The sequence below is a fragment of the Capronia epimyces genome, assembly GCF_000585565.1.
Source record: "Capronia epimyces CBS 606.96 chromosome Unknown aczIQ-supercont1.5, whole genome shotgun sequence".
In the NCBI taxonomy this organism is placed as follows: domain Eukaryota; kingdom Fungi; phylum Ascomycota; class Eurotiomycetes; order Chaetothyriales; family Herpotrichiellaceae; genus Capronia; species Capronia epimyces.
Window position 1 is genome coordinate 389,823 of NW_006912908.1, and position 18,778 is coordinate 408,600.

At 52.2% G+C, this 18,778-nt stretch overlaps 2 protein-coding genes across 2 annotated transcripts; both read left to right on the forward strand.

Moving 5' to 3' along the window:
* Positions 1–6,858: 6,858 nt before the first annotated feature.
* On the forward strand, positions 6,859–8,413 carry A1O3_06098 (uncharacterized protein; the record flags this gene model as incomplete). Its single annotated transcript, XM_007736218.1, has 4 exons — positions 6,859–7,125; positions 7,181–7,287; positions 7,365–7,575; positions 7,625–8,413. 4 exons carry the CDS (start codon positions 6,859–6,861, stop codon positions 8,411–8,413), a joined length of 1,374 nt encoding a protein of 457 aa, XP_007734408.1.
* A 5,316-nt stretch (positions 8,414–13,729) lies between these two features.
* A1O3_06099 (uncharacterized protein) lies at positions 13,730–14,836 on the forward strand (the record flags this gene model as incomplete). The annotated part of the gene is made up of 1 exon (XM_007736219.1): positions 13,730–14,836. One exon carries the CDS (start codon positions 13,730–13,732, stop codon positions 14,834–14,836), a length of 1,107 nt encoding a protein of 368 aa, XP_007734409.1.
* Between the last annotated feature and the right edge of the window lie 3,942 nt (positions 14,837–18,778).

Sequence of the window (18,778 nt, forward strand, 5' to 3'; positions counted from 1 at the left end):
ACGTACTGGGACCACGAATGCGGATGCACCAAGACTTCTGCGGTCCCCGCAGCGACCGCCACCAACCTGCCCGGCTACGACATCATCTGAGGGAAAGCAAAAGGATCAGCAGTCACGCAGGCATTCTTATCTGAGGGCAACAGTCACGCAGGGACTCTCATCTGGGGAAAGCAAAACGATCGGCAGTCACGCAGGAGTGCATGCTCAGGACGACAGTTGACCTGCCCAGCATCTGGGAGCGACAACGACGCGGTCTGACGACAGTCTCACCACTAGCTAGGGGGACCAACTGGGCGTCTTCTACTGTCGGCTTCATACTGCGATTGAGATACGGCTTCATCTGAGGGAAAGCAAACGGATCAGCAGTCACGTAGGAGGATCTTGACGTCTTGTTCACGGAACGGCTTCAGCTGCTTGGGCATAGCCCCAGTCGTCGTCCTTCGAAGGGTAGGCGAGTGCCTGCTCAGGACCACGGTTGACCTGATCAGCATCTGGGACCAACGACGATAAGGTCTGGGCGGTCGAGGGCTGTCTCTAAGCAGGCAACGATGGGGTCTGGGCACTCGAGGATGGCTGTCTCTAAGCAGGTCTGTCTTCTTGGGTTTTCGACGCAGACTATTTGTGGGCGGCATTGAGCATGGGCTACACCAGTGGAACTCATCGGAGTTGGCACCGCAGATCACAGATCACAAGGTCAATGGACTAACGCTGGAACAGGACCGCATGGAGCACCGTATGGAGCACCGCATGGAGGGCCGCAAGGAGGCAGATGCTGAGCAAAAGCTGCATCACGAGCTACAAGACGCAGAGACGGACACACACAGAGAGAGAGAGAGAGAGAGAGAGAGAGAGAGAGAGAAGAAACCTGGGGACGTCTACGACCGGCACGCCACAAGAGTATGATGGCCAGGGCGGAGAGAGAGACACACACACAGAGAGGGGGGGAGACCTGGGGACGACTACGACAGGCACGCCGGAGGAGCATGATGACGAGGCCGGAGAGAGGAGACCGGGAGACAACCACGAGTGGCACGCCGGAGCAGCATAACGACGAGGACGGAGAGAGAAGAGACCTGGGGACGACGAGCAGCACGCCAGAGGAGCATGATGACGAGGACGGTGAGAGACCCGGGGCGACTACCAGGAGACCTGGGGACGGCTACCAGCAGCACGCCAGGAGCATGACGATGAGGTATGTGTGTCCTATCCCATTCTCTTCAAGGTGAAGGCTCCCCTGGAGCCAAAGACGATGACAATCGATGTTTGACGAGGATCTGCTGACGTCTAGTGGCAGATGAATATTGGATCCGTGTGAGGAGGTGGGACAACAGAGGGCAGAGGAGTATTGAACCCTTGTGCGAGGAGAAGTGGGACATCAGACGGCAGGGGAGTATTGAATCCGTGTGCGAGAGGTGGGACAATGGAGAGCAGACTGTACAAGACGAGCATTAGCAAAAGAACCCGAAGTCAAACGACGGCTGAAATCCCAAAGAAGGAATGCCCGCATCCGCAAACGCCTGGATGAGCGAAAGGCACCGAGGGAGAGACTCGAAGGCGAGAACAATCACCAAATACCAGGCAGGGAGACTGCCTCAATGCCGCAGAGGAGACGTAACGGGCAGGAAGCACACAATGCAGCCAGTTCCAACGGCAGCGGAAGAGTATCCGACGAAGCTGCGCTGCGGCGCCATTTGTCTCTCGTCAGCGAGGAGGTGGTCAATGCCGCACAGGAGAGACGTAAATGGCCGGAAGCACACAACGTCGAACGGCAGTGGAGGAGTATCCGATGAAGCTGCGCTCCGCCGCCCTTCGTCTCTTGTCACCGAGGAGGTTGTCAAAGCATTGGCTTGTCATGCACAAGATCTTTCAAGACCAAGAGGTCCGAGCGGAGATGATGGCCGTCGTCGTGGAGAACGATGCACTGAAGGCATATATTGAGATGCTCGAGGACAAGCTGAGGAAATCCGGTCAGCATCTGCTTCAACTAGGGAACATGTTGTCGGGGAAGAAGATCAAACACTTGGGCCCCGTCTTGATATGGCCTGTAACGCTGCCAAACAATCAAATGTTTATGGTACTGGTATGGATGGAATGGTGAGAGCCGATGGCGAGATCAACTTGCTCGATATGCTGGAGAGTAGGATCAAGGAACAGGAAGAGGTTGAGACTGTTGCTGAGGATGAGATGGAGGCAGAGGTCCAACAGTCAACTGTTTGTCGAGAGTAGGATCAAGGCACAGGAAAAGGTTGAGACTGCTGCTGAGGATGGGATGGAGGCAGAGGTCCAACAACGGCCAGCTGTTCTTCGATTGTGAGGGAAGAGGTAGAACCACAGCCAACTGTTCGAGAGTGAGTATGGTTGCGAGTGACTGCGTGTAGAGTAGCGCCGAGACATACACAGATGTAAGAGCAACAGATGTAAGAGCAACAGATGTAAGAGCAACAGATGTAAGAGCAACAGATGTAAGAGCAACGATGAGAGAGGACAGATGAGAGAGGGTAATTCTTCAGACAAAGATGAGCAAGTAGGCAGAAAAATTAGTCTGTCCGCACAACACAAGTCAATGAATAAACGGGAATACTAGGTACCTGGTAAGTAAGCACAAGCACATACAGTATATGAAAGACAAAAGAGGATAGGTAGGCAACCTAGCACTTGTAGGGAGTAAACATACCAGGTAAGTAAGAAGCAGATAGGTATCGGGCAGGCAAGGGAAGGGAACCATAGAGATGAAGTGTAGAAGCAAAAGACAACTAGAGTGTGGGAATTCGGCCTACACGGCCTAGGGCATCGTGCTGTAGCAGGCAACACGAGTAGGCAAGTAGGCAAAGAAGCACATAAGACCTAAGGGGGTAGGTAGGCAGGTATAGGGACTATGACATAGGAATAAGTCAAACTAGGTACGTAGAAGAGGGATGGTTGGGGACCAGTTCTAGGTGAGTTTTAATATTCTAGGCGTGTTTTCCTAAGGGACTCAAGGCGTGGAGGTGGCCAAGTCAATACCTAAGAGTGCTATAGGCAACCCACCAGCTAGGCGGTATATAACGTATTTAGGCATGCCTAGAGGAATATACAAGGTCTAAATAGGGTATAGTATAGGGGGAGTCGTAACGAGATAGTCGTGCCTATACCAGCCTTCTAGTTAAAGGGCAAGGCTGGAATACCTAAGTTAGTGCCTAAGTTTGATAAGAAAAGGGTAGAGAGAGAAGAGTAGTAAAGTAGGGGGATAGTAAGACTAAGACTTACTACCTAGACAATATCATAAACCTAAGATATATAGCCTAGAAGAATAAGACTAAGAAAGAGGGCCTATAAGGCTAAGCAGGCCTAGAGCAAGATACCTTAGACGCCTAATACAACGAAAATAAACCACCTATACGTTAGGGGTAAGTAAGTAAACTAGTAACTAGGTATGCCTAGAGACGGCACCTCCGTGGTCCTTACACGGGCACTACCTAGACAAAATAATTAAGGAGGGGAGACGCGCCTAGAAAAGATAGCGGGGGTGGTGACCTAGCGCCTAGTAAAAATAATAGGGCTAAGAAGGAGTGCCTAGAAAAAACAGTAGAGGGTGACCCAGCGCCTAGTAAAAATAACAGGGCTAAGACAGAGTGCCTAGAAAAACAGTTAGGGGTGACCCAACGCCTAGTAAAAATAATAGGGCCCTTAGGCCAAGAAAGAGTGCCTAGAGAAAACAATAGGGCGAAGGGTGGCGCCTAAACCGCCGAAGGCTGTCCTTCGAGGAATCCCATGACACGTTTGACCAGATAAAATGCCGAGAAAGACAAGAAGAGAAAGTAGCGAATCTTGGGGATGCGAAACTCCCTGAACGGAAAGCAGGCAGACGGCAGAGGAGGGGAAGAGGGCAGAATTGACGTAGAGCCCAGCCCAGCTCAAACAGGGGGGTGAATGTGAATAGGAGGGACGGAATGTAGTCCATACTGTGCAGTAGGTGGCGCCCAATACTTTTGCACAGATGGCTGATAAGGGCTTCTTGGGCTACTGCAAGAGCGGCTGGGAGAAGTGATGCACGCCCAAGGGAGAGAAACATTCGAAGTTTTGCCAACTCATGCAGGAGGCGCCCAATAGTTGCTGCGTGGAGGGCTGGGGGCTTCCGTTGGGGGCGGTTTCGGCGGCCGAGGCTAGTAGAAACTTGCTCTGAGAGCGGCCGATAGGTGTGATGGGCAGAGTGATGCGTAAAGTGAGGCAAGGTGATAGGTAAAGTGAAGCGCCCCTAAGGGTGACAGGTGACAGGTGACAGGTGACAGGTGACAGGTGACAGGTTCAGCTGGTTGCCAACTCACTCACACAGCACATTTCATCGTATGCATGTCCTCTGTAAGAGGCGCCCAATTACTATGCGAACAGAGCCCCTAATGGCCGCCCAAGCCCTTAGCCCTCAGGCTACTGTGACAGCGGCTGGAGAAAGTGATGCCCCCCAAGGGCTCCCAAGGGCGACAGGTTTCTTTTTCTTGCCAACTCACACATCACATGTACTGTATGTACATATCCGTACTTACTAGTCCTGTCAGTGGCGCCCAACAAGTGATGCGAAGTGATGCAGAGAGATGCATAAAGGGCAGCATCCCAGTCGACGAACCCTGTCGCCTCAGCTTCTCCTCTCGAATACGAGGTGATGAGCTGGCCAGGCTGCTTCACCGCTCTACGCCACATTCTGTCCAGAGCAACACCCACCATCCACCACCATCCACCCACCATCTCAGGCATCCATTCTCCTGCTAAATCGCCCATTGCGGCCCTCCGCATCCTGGACGGTGTTGACCCCCCTGCAAGAGACACGGCTGATGTGCCATCCCTTGCCTACATCTCTTCCTGCATATTGCTTTTGTTGAGCTGCAAGGTGAGTTGGTGGCTGGCTGATCAACCTGAGCAATCACCGGTCGACACACTGGCCGCTGCTCTGCTGCCCAAACTGCATTCTTGCCTCGTTTCTTTTTTTCACCGCTATCTTCGGCATATTGTGTCTTGTCACCCTTGTTGCTCTTGCTGCCGTGGGTGTTGCTGCATGCTGCTGCAGTTTGCTGCCTGATTTCCACAGCCCTCCCGTGTGCATTGTCCCTTGTCCTTGTCCTCACATTCCTTCTTCTCCATTTCCACCCATCCTCCCTGACCCTTACACCCCTGTTCTCGCGGCCCAGAGAACATTGATACTCCTGGTATCCTGGTTGTTCGGCCGCTCAGTTTGTTGCTTCATTTCCAAACTGCTTGATAACGTCACGAAGCTGGGCGCTGATCGAGGATTGCTACGGCCCATGAGGCATCCACAGCCAATTCGATGATCCCTGAAATTTGCTCGTAGCTGCAAGTCCCTTGTGGCTGCACATGCCAGCTGACTTTCTGTCTCAGTTGTGTTGGCTGCTTCACTATCCGGTGTTTCCGCTCTCTTGCTTGACAGCCTGGCCAAACCAGCCGTGTGCATCAGACAAAACTACTGATCCGCGAGCACAAGGTAAGGCCACCAGCCATGTGCAGGAGTACGTCACACATGGCCGACCTCATGAAAGACCCAGCATTGCATTGAATCAGCAAGGGAATCGGCGAGAAGATGTGTCATTTCCAGAGTCGATGCCCTCCCCAGCAGCCACATGGTGCTCCGGAGACTGCGGAATTGAACACCGCACGGCACGGGTCGTCGGGCCTCTACAATCGGGGACCGTAGCTTTCATGATCCACGGCGGCCCGTTACTTCTTCCACCAGAGTTTGGGTAGTAACAACGCTCTGTCTCTGTGACCGTGTTCATAGGTCTCGTCAAGAGGCTGCCTCACTTGTGCGGAGGCGGGGACTCCTTCGTGCTACCGCCCCAGCGAGTCTCACCGGCTTGGATTTGCGGTCGCCTCACCTCTCCATCTCACTAGCCGTACTGGCTCTCCTGTGGGTCGGCAGATCCGATGTTTCACACGGGGCCGGGGAACGATCGAGACTACCCCACTCCCCGGTCGCGATCCGGAGACCAGCAGAGAGTCTCCTTTAGCCGGATATCAACTAGATCATCAGGGCACACAAGATCTTCCCGTCTGTTGTGTCAAGCCGGGTCCCAAGGCGGATTCTGGTTGACCAGCATCAGGAAAACACCACGAATAAACGCAGCAGGTAAGATGCCCTGCAATCTATCGCTGAAAGAATCCAGGATTTACCCCAGACGACATGCAAGGAGGCTGTACCTGACTACGGAGTCCTGTATGCATTCCCCTTTTCGCGCTTTCTCAACAGATACACCCATACCCATGGCTCAACGAGACAGACTGATGGAAGACGAGACCTGGTCGCCCTTCCGAAGTTTTTGCCAGTGCCATATGCATATGTGTGGGAAGAGTCCTCTCCATTGCAGTCTTCCGACAATCTGGTCATCTGCATTTGACTTTGACTTTGACAGGTCCGGTGCTTCAGCTCGGGATGGCAGATCTTTCTCCTGCTCTTTGCATGTCCGTTAGCACGCTGGAGCTCGTGTTCCTGCCCCAATTGACGCGGCAGGTCCTGCTGAGGCTTGCATGAATCAGTTGTGTCTGGATTCTGACATGGCCAGAGGCTGGCTGGGCAGTGAATCTGCCAATGTTATATGCTGCGACGATGTCGCTGGCTGTCTCGCTTCTAATCTCTCCACCTGGTTTTCAGATCTGTCGTACACCGGTCGACTCTTAACCAAGTGCTTTACTTCCAACCTTTCCATTCTCGACTGCCGTCAGGTAAGACCGACACCAACGCCAGCGCCAACATCACCAGTCCAATTCCAATTCGCACTAAGCCATCAGACTTCGGCGTCACAAAGGTATGTGTTGGCAGACCCTCTCCCTTCCCTTGGAGGCCCGCGCCGCAACTGACCGCGTCAAAGCTTGATGATGGCTGCCAACACCTCCGCCCCTGACACCCATTACTTGGTCTTTTTGATCATTTCCGCCTTGATTACCGCCGTTCACCTCGGCACCGAGATCGTCAGCCTCTATCGTACCGGTCCCCTCCGCGCCCGAGACTACCAGGCTGCCTGCTTGGTGTCTCAGCGCCTGGCCTTGCTGGTGGCCAGCATTGTCCTCTTCACAACGACCCAAGATGGCAGTTGGATTGACTTTTGCGTCGTCGGCTCCATCCTCCTGCTGTTGGTGGAAGAGGTAAGAGCCGGTCAACACCTGTTGGGGACATACCATCCTGACCATGAGACAACAGTCATTGACCCGGGCCAAGTACAACCCAAGAACTGACCGGCTGGTCCATGTGTGTGCGGTGATCAACACCTCGATCCTCGGCGTCCGGCTTCTCACTGCCGCAGCCAGGTGAGAGTTTGCGCAAGCCTTGAGGTTGCCCAAGCCTTGAGGATGAGTCGAGGTCCTGGGTTGCTGACGTCGACCAGTCTTAAGATTCACACGTTTGGCATCTACCTCTTTGCCCACCTCTGCGCCGAGTACTTGTACACGCTGGTGCACCGACAGTTGTGCAAGGATGTGGAGAACACGATCGTTGAGCGATCCGACCTCATCCGTCAGGTTCTGTGTTCTGTCACCTTGGCTGCGGCATTGACGTCGGCCGCGGTCTGGCGCAAATGGTTCAGCGTCATTCTGGTGGTGAGTGTCAGCCTTGACAAAGCCTTGACAAAGTCGGCTTGGTCTCTAGCGGGAAAAAGATGGTCGGGCTAAAGCGAGACCACAGATTACCGCCATGGTTTGCACCTTCTGCAGCCTCCCCTTCCACATATGGATTGCCTTCTTCCGTCAGCTTGGGAAGGGGACCGAGTTCGTGTGTGAAAGGGCGGCCCGCGAGGAACGTGCCGCCAATGCCACCCCGAGGCTGAGAAGCAGTCGGGAACGGACCAGTGTCAGTCACAGTCCCAGTGCCAGGCCCGGTGCCAGCCCAAGTTCGTCCCCCGGGGGGAGAGGTCGGGAGCAGAGTGTCCCGCACAACAGTCCGGCTCCGATGCCTTTGGCTCCGCTTCGGCCTGCGCGACTCCAAACTTCGCCGTCCACTCAACCGCTCCGGGCAGCAACATCGTTCGGAGACCTCGCGCCCCAGCCGTATGATCAGCAGTATGATCAGCAGTATCCGTCGTATGATATACAGTATCTTCGGGATCATCTTCGTGAGCATAATCATATGCATCCGCACGATCCCAACAATCTCCTGAGGAGGATCATGCCGGAGGAGCCTGAGGGAACTATTACCTGGATATTCGACACACCACCCGACCCTACCAGGGGGTATCCACCGGGACCGTTCAAAGGCAGTTTGTATCCACGGGATCCCAGTGACGAGGGGACCCCGGAACCGGGCCATAGCCCGACTCTACCGCCGCAGCCCGTGGTGGTGGGCATGCACCCTGCCGACATGCAGCTTCAGCCCACGGTGTACCTCAACGACGTCAACTATCCCGAGCGACAAGCTGATGGCCACAGCCGATGGGTGTGATGGTCATCAGTGACGGTGTTGCTATTGCTGGTGCCGAGACATCAGCAGAGGCGGCCGCGGGGGTTGATTGTTGCAGCAGGGGGTTGATTGTTGATTGTTGCCTTTTGACTGGGAATGAGAGGCTGGTTGGCGTCACTCCTTCTTCTCATATCTGTTCACTGGTGTGGGTGGCCTGGTTGGTGTCACTTGTCACTCACTCTTCTCATATCTGTTCACTGGTGCGGGTGGCATGGATTGATGAGAGGGAATGGCCATGGCTGGTTCCATGCAGACACCATCGGCTCAGCTCACAGGGGGAAATGAAAGCAGACACCATTGGCTCAACGTCTGGTGGGAAATGAAGGACGGTTCTTCAATGACTCCAGGAATGGAAATCAAGTACAGGTACGGATACACGCTCGGAATATGAATGACTCCAGAAAAAGAAAACAGACATGACTCCAGGAAAGGAACACAGACATGACGGTCCTTATGACTTGAAAGAGAAGGGAAACTGGAAGGGAAACGGCAAGGGAAATGGGAAGGGAAACGGACATGACAGTTTGTTGGTTGCTTAGCTTGATGATTTCAATGACAGTCTTTACTTTGGATCTGTTGTTTCTGTCTCTCCTCGCTCTTGGTCTTCTTGCTTTCGATCTTCTTACTCTCGGTCTTCTCGCTCTCGGTCTCTCTCTATATCTCTCGTCCTCCTCGTCTCTAGGCCTCCCTCTCGCTCTTAGTCTCTCTATCTCTATCTCAGTCTCCGCCTCTCCCTCGGTCCTCTCTTCCTTTCTACCTACCTCTCTCTACCTCTTCCCCCCCCCTCTCTGTATCTCTCTTTCTTTCCCTCTCCGTGTCTCTCTACCTCCTCCTCTCTCTCTCTCTAGGTCTTTCCGTCTCTCTTAGTCTCCGCGTCGCTCTCGGTCTCCGCGTCTCCTACCCTCTCGGTCTTCGCGTCTTCTATCCTCTCCGTATCTCTCTTCGTCTACCTCTCTCCGTGTCTCTCTACCTCTTCCTCTCTCTCTCCGTGTCTCTCCTCTCGGCCCTAGCCTCTCCCTCTTATTCCTAGTCTCCGTCTTCGCTTCTATCTCGGTCTTCCTCTCGGTCTTCTCTTACTCTCGGCCTCTCGTTCTCTCCGTGTAGGCCTCTCTCTCGGTCTCTATCTACCTCTTCCTCTCCCTCTCCCTCTCCCGCCTCTTGGTTTCCGCCTCTCTCCGCCTCTTTTGACTAATCAGCATTCGTCCCACCATCCTCCCTCGCTCAGTGTACGTGTACGTGTACGTGTACGTGGTCAGTGTGTAAATGTGAGTGAATGTATGCGGACACTAATGTGCACGCGGTCAGGCTGCCCACCCACGACATAGGTAAGCTGTCGCTGTAGTGCGATGTGTTGTACGTATTGGATGGAAGGTGGTTACTTTGATCAGAGACTTGAGCTGCCAGATATGTAGGTAGGTAGGTACGTGCTGTCACTGGCACCGAAAATGACGCTGCCCTCAACACTGACGGCGACCCCGACCCCGACGCTGACACTGACATTGGCACTGGCACTGGCACGAACAATGACGCTCCCTTGACACCGACACTGACACCCACAATAACGCCGCCCTCGATATTGACACTGACGCCGATATCGCTCTCGACACTAACACTAACACCGACACTGACACTGACGTTGCCCTCGTCTCTAACACTGACACCGATACTGCCGGCGATACCGCTACTGACATCGACACCGGCACTGGCACTAGTACTAATAATAACGCTGCTCTCGATATAGATACTACTCCCGACACTGACATTTTCATCCAGATTACCGGATAAACGCTCGCCGTCTTTGAAGATCATAATCTGTTCAGCGTCTCGGAAGATAATGTTGTCCTTGGTCACCGTCCATTTTGCAGAATCGTTGGATGATCGAGGTCTCCGTTGGCATGCAAGTCACCGACACTGACACTGACACCGACACCGATATAGGTACTGGCACTGACGCTGCCTCGACTCTGACGCTGCTCCCGATACTACTGCCGACACTGACACTGATATTAACACCAACACTGACACCGCCACCGACACTGACGCTGGCACTGATATTGCTCCCGATACTGCCCTCGCCTCTGACACTCACACCGATACTAGCACGAACAATAACGCTGCTCCCGATGCTGACACTGACACTGATGCTGCCCTCGATACTGATACTGACACCTACACCGCCGGCGATACCGACATTGACATTGACGCTGACACTGCCGGCGTTACCGACACTGACACTGCTCCCGACGCTGATACCGACACCGACACAGGCACTGGCACTGGCACTGACGCTGATAGTGACGCTGCCCTCGACACTGATACCGATACCGATATAGGTACTGGCGCTGACAATGATAATACCCCTGATACTGATACTGGCACTGATATTAACGCTAACACCTATACTGCCCTCGATACTGGCACTACTCCCGTCACTACTCCCGATACTGAAACTAACAACAACGCTGCCCCCAACACTGATACTGGCACCGACACTGGCACCGACACTAACATAACCTGATCATTAAGTTTCTCTAGAGCTCTTCAAACATAAGTTCGAATTGAATTACCACGGCTAATAGTATAGAATAACATATACGTCCTCTACTCCGTACCCTAAACTTGATTTTACATAGCTCCTCGCTCCTCGCTCCTCTCCGGATAAGGGTGAGTGCTTAGGATTAGGCTTGGGTTTAGGCTTAGACCGTCAAACTTAGGCACTGACTTAGGAATTCCCGCCCTATTCTTTAACTAGAAGATCGGTATAGGCATGCCTAAATAGTCTGCCAGAGGCCCTAAGGCTCTCCCTATATCCCTTTGATAGAGAACTGGAAATATTTTAATTTAATATACAGTATATCTCCAGTGCCCTCTCCCTCGCTGTCTCTCCCCCTCGCCGTCTCTCTCTCTCTTTCCCCCCTACACACATACACACACAGACACATACACACAGACACACAACGCAAGGCGCGAACTGGAATCAACCCAATTCGCCTATCGACTGTGATGACACGCGAGGCAAGTCTTCAGTCAAAGTCAAAGATCGCAACGTGACCGTGGCGCCGATTCGTGTTTTACGACGTGCCTTTGGAAGCCAGGCCGTGAGATCATACCCTCTCTTCTCACTGTCACTGTCGTGGATGAGCGGCTGAGGCAGTTTTCGACCAGCTCAGCTGGCTTCGGAGTGGAAGGTGTTCGAAACGACTCAATCTCCCTGAATCATACAACACTTCCTACTGGGATTTATCATCAAACTGGACCCAGAGGCCATGAACAGTGTGACTTCCCAATAGGACTCTTCATCAAACGGACCAAAGGGCTAGTAGAACGCACCTACTCGCCGGAAAGTGTCCTCTTCGAGCTTCGCACAGTCTTATATGTCGATTCGGTCGACGTCTGGCCGCGGCAACAGGTCGAGCTCCGAGGTATGAGGACTCATTCCTTGGAGAGGATCTGACTTGATCTATCCAGCGGACTTTGCGCTGTGTTGAAGTTGTCTGTTGTCTACTGAGTGTCGATGATTAGTAGCGTGGTCTAGCGGTCTAGTGGTCAGAGTCGGAGTCCAGGTCAGAGTCTGAGTCTGTGCTACGCCACGCATGAGTTCGAAATGATTCGACTTGGACATGACTTAATGCGGACTGGAAGCCAGGTACACTGAGGGCATGACATGGACTTTATTGAGGGCTGGAGATATGTACACTAAGGGCATGACTTGCTGTATTGCTCACTGGAAGCTACACAAGGCACGATTTGGACTGTATTCCTTATTTCAAGCTACCCTAAGGCATGGGCGTGGGCGTCGGCGTCGGCATGGGTATGGTTGTCATCAACATACTGCTACTGCTACTGTACTGGTTTCAAGTTCCTACTTCTCAAGTCATTGTAAGGAAGCCTCCCTTCACTGCTCAGCTCTGCTCTCCTCTCATCTCCTCTTCCCGTAAGATACCCTGCTCTCCTTTGCCTGTAGGATACAAAGCAAACGAACGATTTTCCTCTTCCGTAAGATACAACAAACGAACAATATAGCATCGCAAGAAAAGTGTACTTCCTGTACCGTTCATAATCGTGATGGATGGCAATGACGGCACCCGGCTGAGCCCACCACGGTCCCCGTAATCAAGCCCACCACGGTCCCCAGCACACCACGGTTCCCAGCACGCCACGGTTCCCAGCACGCCACGGTACCCACGATGATACTGCGTGTCCCTGGAGACTGCAGTACCCACTCGAGGACCTCCCAGAATATCTTTCATTATTGTCTGTGGCGATATATGCCAACCTTCAGACCTGCAGACGGGACGGCCTCCTGCTAATCTCGGGAAGGGGGTTGATTCCTCACCAGATCAGTGTTGCGATCTCGTGGAAGGGGCTGATTCCTCACCGGCCCAGTGTTGCTGATGACACGGCCATATGGACGATACCCCATGACAGAGACTCCTGCGGATGAGTTGTATGGCCAGCTAATTAATTTCTTCAGGCTGCTCCGGCGATCTCCCCCGCAGCAGACTTGTAATCAGGAATGTCATTGATCATTATTTGTGGTGAAATGGAGGTTGTGGACTTCAACAGATGAGGGTTATTCTATTCAACTTACGACACGATTATTACATTCAACTTACGACACGGTTAAGTGACGGCTACGGCGACGGCTACAGCAGTACCTAAGAAAGGAAGGTGTGAGGCATGAAAGGGAAAGGCTCCAGTTCAACCATACAGAATGGAAAGAAACGAGCTTGTCCTCACAACTTCTCGCTTGTACGATAGAGGAATCGACTTCTCGCTTGTACTGATGGACGAATCGCTCTCGCTTGTTTGATGGAGGATCGACTTCTCGCTTGTACTGATGGAGCAATCGACCTCTCAGCCCAGTATGTCATATCATGCATGGCCATGCCTTCACCGCACCGCATCATGTGACGTACCCTAGATAAATCGCAGAAATTCCCAGCCTCAGCCTCAGCCTTCTTTCCATCTGAAAGCACAAGCTATCCGTTCTTGCCCAGTACACTGTAGCCTCTACATACCTCTATCTATCCGCTTCTACATCCAATTTGGATCGGTATCTGCATCGGCACCTGTTTCTGCATTGATAGGTACGAGTACCCTCATAAGGCTCATAAGGCTGATATTGATCACTTACACGAGTATAGCATTGAGGGCTCCAGGCTGCATTGATCACCTACACGAGCACCCTCATAAGGCTGGCATTTCACCTACACGAGCATAGCATCGAGGCTCTAGGCCGGCATTGATCACCTACACGAGCATAGCATCATGCCTAGGGCTCATCCAGTTCCCATCATGCCTATGGCTCATCCAGTTCCCTTCAGAACGCCCGAAATCTTCATCCACGACACCATCACCACCCTCCAGGCCAAACTCAACCTGACTTCCATCCAAACCGAGAAATTGAGGAGATGTGTGAACACTGGCCACTACACTATCCTGTCCTCCGACCCCGAATCGACGTGGGCTGATGCAGATGTGGTGTGGAGCAACATACCACCAGAGGAGTTGCGGGCGGTAGTTTCTCGTATGGTGTGGAACTGCGACCAGGAGAATGTATTTCAACCCAACACCCCGTGGAGGATGAAGAAACGCAGCATCATGGGACGACTGTACCACGTGCGCAGGGGATGGCGGAGGAGGGAGTTGGAGAGGAGAGCTAAGGAGGAAAGGGAAGATGCCCAATTGGAACAGCAAGGGACCATATATCAGCAGAGAGCACAGGAGGCACAGAAGAAGCAGGAGCGGAAGGAGCAGAGAGAGCAGAGAGAGCAGGAGCAGAATAAGCAGAGAGAGCAGAGAGAGCAGAGGGAGCAGAGGGAGCAGAGGGAGCAGAAAGAGCGACAAGAACACAAAGTTCCCGAATTGATGCCAGGGGATGGTATTTGGTATGGGAATAGATATGGTCAGGGACAGCAGAATGTTCCTGGAAGGATGCCAGGGAATGGGAATTGGTATGAGTATAGCCAGGGAGATCAGAATGCTCCCGGATGGATGGCAGGGAATACTTATGGCCAGGGACAGCGGAATATTCCCGGATGGACGCCAGGGAAGGATCCTTGGTATGGGACTGGATATGTCCTGGGAGAGCAGAGTGGTTGGATGCCAGGAAATGATCATCAGTATGGGACTGGATATGGTCAGGGAGAACAAAATATTTCCGGATGGATGCCAGGGAACGGCAATTGGTTTGGAAATGGATACAGCCAGGGAGAGCAGAATGCTCCTATCCAGGGATGGATGCCACAGAATGATCATCGCTATGGGCATGGATACAGCCAAGGAGAGCAGAATGTTCCCGCATGGATGCCAGAGAATAATCATTGGGATGGGAATGGATATGGCCAGGTTGAGCAGAAGGTCCTGGAACGGACATGGGACGGTCATTGGTATGTGGATTGATATGGCTAGCGATGGATGCACCGGTCGCCTTGGAGTCTGGTCTGGTCACTATGTGCAAGGTTGCTATCTTATGTCGTTGTTGGAATTTGCTTTGCGCAGAGTGTGGGTACAGTACTGGAGCTGCCCCATTGGACTTGTTAAGTACGGAGTACTATGACATTGGGCCAAACTCTGAAAATATAAAGTTCCAAACTCTAGATCCCATCGCGTGTGACACATTCCGTCAGCTGTACACGTGATATAATTGCAGCCTCACACTGGTTGACACGAGATCATAGGATTCCGAGATTTCCGCCCGAGATTTCCGGGTTCGAGTATCTATCTATCTGTACTACTGTACTTCGACCGGGCCATTTGAATTTCTCTCGTCTGAATCAGCCCGTGTTGTCTCCCACTGTTTTCTTAGGTCGTAAAGGAGAGGCATGGCCCTTGTCGCAGACGAGGCTTTGAGTATTTCGCACCTATAGGTGTGCACCCACGCTAGACTAGACTTGGTTGTAATTTAGCTTATAGACTGTCCCTATTAGGGTGCCTAGAGCGCTGCCCGGAACCATGTCTTAAGCCTATAACTACGCCTATAACTACGCCTATAATCATACTAATATACCTATAACCACACCCGGAGAAGGGGCGTGTAAAGTGCCAGATTAGCGAATCGGCGTCTAGCTAAGCCTAAGTCTGCCGCCTACGTCTTCGTAGGGGAAATCGAGTCTGCCACGCCTAGAACCACGCTGATAACTACGCCCCTAAGCCTATTCTTTACTTTCTACTAATACTTGTTTAGAGCGAGGACAGCTAGGTACGTCCTATAAGCCGTGGTGACGGTCCACCTAGGGTTCAACATACGGGTGCTCGTATACTCGCGTGTTCTGGCTTTAGGGGCACTTTAGGGGTACTTTAGGGTTACTTTAAGGGTGCCTTAGGGGTGCTTTAGGGGCTATTATAGGCGACACTCTAGGTATATTACAGGCGGATAGTAGGCTATAGTGTCCTTTATCACTAAACGCTGGTCAGCCTGTGAACATGGTCTAAGGCCTACTGTACACCTCGTAGTCGTGATGATTGTTGATACCCATCCATCAAGGTTGCGCCAGTACCGAGAATATATGCCGTGCAACCGGGTGGGATTATCAACCATGTCCACAGCGACAGCGGCGAGAGGAGAAAGCAAACTCCACAGCATAGCGGAGCGAGAAGAGAAAGCAAACTCCACAGCGCAGCGGCGCGAGAGGAGAAAACAAACCCTAAAGTAAAGTCAACAACCGTAAAAGCCATGTTCTCGAAATTCCGAGATTCCGAAATGACTGCCCTACCCAGTTCAATGGAATAAAGTATAAGTTGTTTTCAACCGCATTGAATGAAGCATAAGTTGTATTTACCCGACGAGTGAGCCACCTTTCGACCGATTGATGTGTGGAGGTTGAAACAACCAAGATGGAGAGACCAGTTCAATTGAATAAAGTATAAGTTGTACTGCCTTCACCCAAAGAGCGAGCCATCTTTCGACCGATTGATGTATGGTGTGGAGGTTGAAACAACCAAGTTGGAGGTACCATTGCTAACGGATAAGACGAGACAATTGAGCTCTTCTTCAACTTGATGGACGAAACAGCAGAGGTACCATATAACCTAATGGACATCAACCTAACGGACAAGATTGTCAAGCAAGCCTTCGACACCACGAACAAGACAAAGATAACTGAGGCTGCAGTATTCCTCAGCCAAATGACACAGCCAGCGCGCTCAGACCTTCCACCGGTACCTGTTTCCCGTTCCATTACCAGACCAGACACTTCCACCAGACAGACACTTCCACCAGACCAGACACCACCAGACCAGACACTTCCACCAGACCAGACACCGCCATTTTTCTGTGCACCATATCGTTGACCAGCCCTTGCCATCATGACCAGGATCCGCGCCTTCAACATACCATCGTCATCTTGCCGTCCCCCCAATAGAGACCAAGGGCATTTGATTGATCCTTTCACTATGTGAGCGAGCCATCCTTCTTTTTTCAACCCTGTGTGTACGGTGATTTCAGACCATGCGAGAGCATGTCCATCACCGGCGGAAACACTTCACCGAGATATCCTCCCAGATATAGACGTGTTGAGCAATCCTTCGAAGGAAGATGACATGGCCCTTGCGCCCTTCCCCGCTCTTGATCTCGAATAGATAGCGGTGATATAAATTGGAGACGCTGAGACTCCCCTTCTTACTTCTCAGGTCGACCAGCACCGCGCAGACGTTGTCGTCTATTCTTTGCCATGGAAACTCGCTGCCTTTGGTCGTCGTGGGAGAGGGATCAAGCGACACTCGAGTTATATTGAGCTATGTGTAGAAAATGTCAGCAAGAGCAAGAGTCAGGATAAGAATAGCAATGGTAAAGAGGATAACAAGCAGAACAGCAGTCGTAACGAGGCTAACAAGCAGAGTCGCCGGAACGAGGCTAACAAGCAGAATCAGCAGCCGGGACAAGAAGGCAGAGGAGGAGAGAGAGGAGAGAGAGCGAGCGCAGCCGGCAAGCACTCAGCGAACGCAGCCTCGAAGCACTCCAGCACAGCCGGCAAGCACTCAGAGCGAGCGAACATGACCGCGTTCCCATTCCTCCAGGGTTGCCAGGCAGCAAAAGCAAACAGCAACCATCTGCAGCAATGTCAATCATGCCTCTTACCCTCTCCTGCACCATCGCCCTCAACCTGGCTTCGTCCTGAACGTCCTCCTCGTCAACATAGAAACTCTGCGGCCAATTCTCTCGCTCTACGGCAACAGGCTTATTCCGCACGGGCAAAGAAATCATCGTCATTGTATGCTGCGCAGCGGCACGTCGAACAATGGGCCAAATGGTGATGGCGATGGCGGTGGAGACGGCGGCGGGGGTCGATGGCGGCGATGGCGGCGATGCTGGACTCCGCAGACGGTGCAGAGACAGTGCAAGATGGTGCGTGCGTGCGTGCGTGCGCTGTGGAACCGGGACGAGGAAGGGTACAGTAGATCGATCCTCTCTGTACCTGATAGACAAACAAATGTTGCTGGCGTAGTCAAGTGCCCGTACAGCGTACTGAGTACAGTGTTGGTAGTACTCCGTACAGTAGCTAGACGTCGCGATGATGAATAAGGTAGGTAGCACTTCGAAGATCTGATCGAATATTAGAGTACGGTGAAGTGAGTGTTGCAATATACGCATAGTATCCGTACCCTGACTACAGTAGATGCCTAGGAGGTACCCAGACGCGCACAACTTAGGCATGCCGCAGCCTCCTAGATATAGGGGTAGGTTGATAAGTATAATAAGGCGCAGGTGAGGTGAGGGTGTGCCTAGGGGAATGCTTAAGGCGTAGGTTAGATAAGGGGAGTGCCTAGGAGAATACCTAGAGAATATCTAAGTATATAGGTAGGTAAATAAGCCTAAGGAAGCCTAAACCTAAGCACTTAGGCACCTAAGTAGGCGAAGAGAGAGAGAGAGAGTAAAGTAAATACTACTTACACCTAGACACCTAGACACCTAGACACCTAAGCCTAAGCCTAAGCCCCTTAGCCTATTAAAATATTTCTTAAGGCTGATAGAAAGAGCCTAGAAATATAGGCATGCCTAAAGTACACGAGCCTTTAGTTAAAGGGTGTAACTAGTAATGCCTAAATTTATACCTAGGTTGTTGCCAAAGTTAGTGCCTAAGCTGGTGCTTAAGTTAGTGCCTAAGTCTATGCCTAGATTTAATAAGGATACACTACGAGGTCAAAGGTTCTCGGCTGGGGATGCCTAAGTTTGACATAGACAGTCAGCACGAACGGTATAAACAGCCAGCACAAACAATTTAAACGGCACAAAACTGTCCCCTCATCGAGGGCAAGAAGAGCATGAAGGGCAAGAAGAGCATGAAGGGCAGAAGAGCATGAAGGGCAAGAAGAGCATGAAGGGCAAGAAGAGCATGAAGGGCA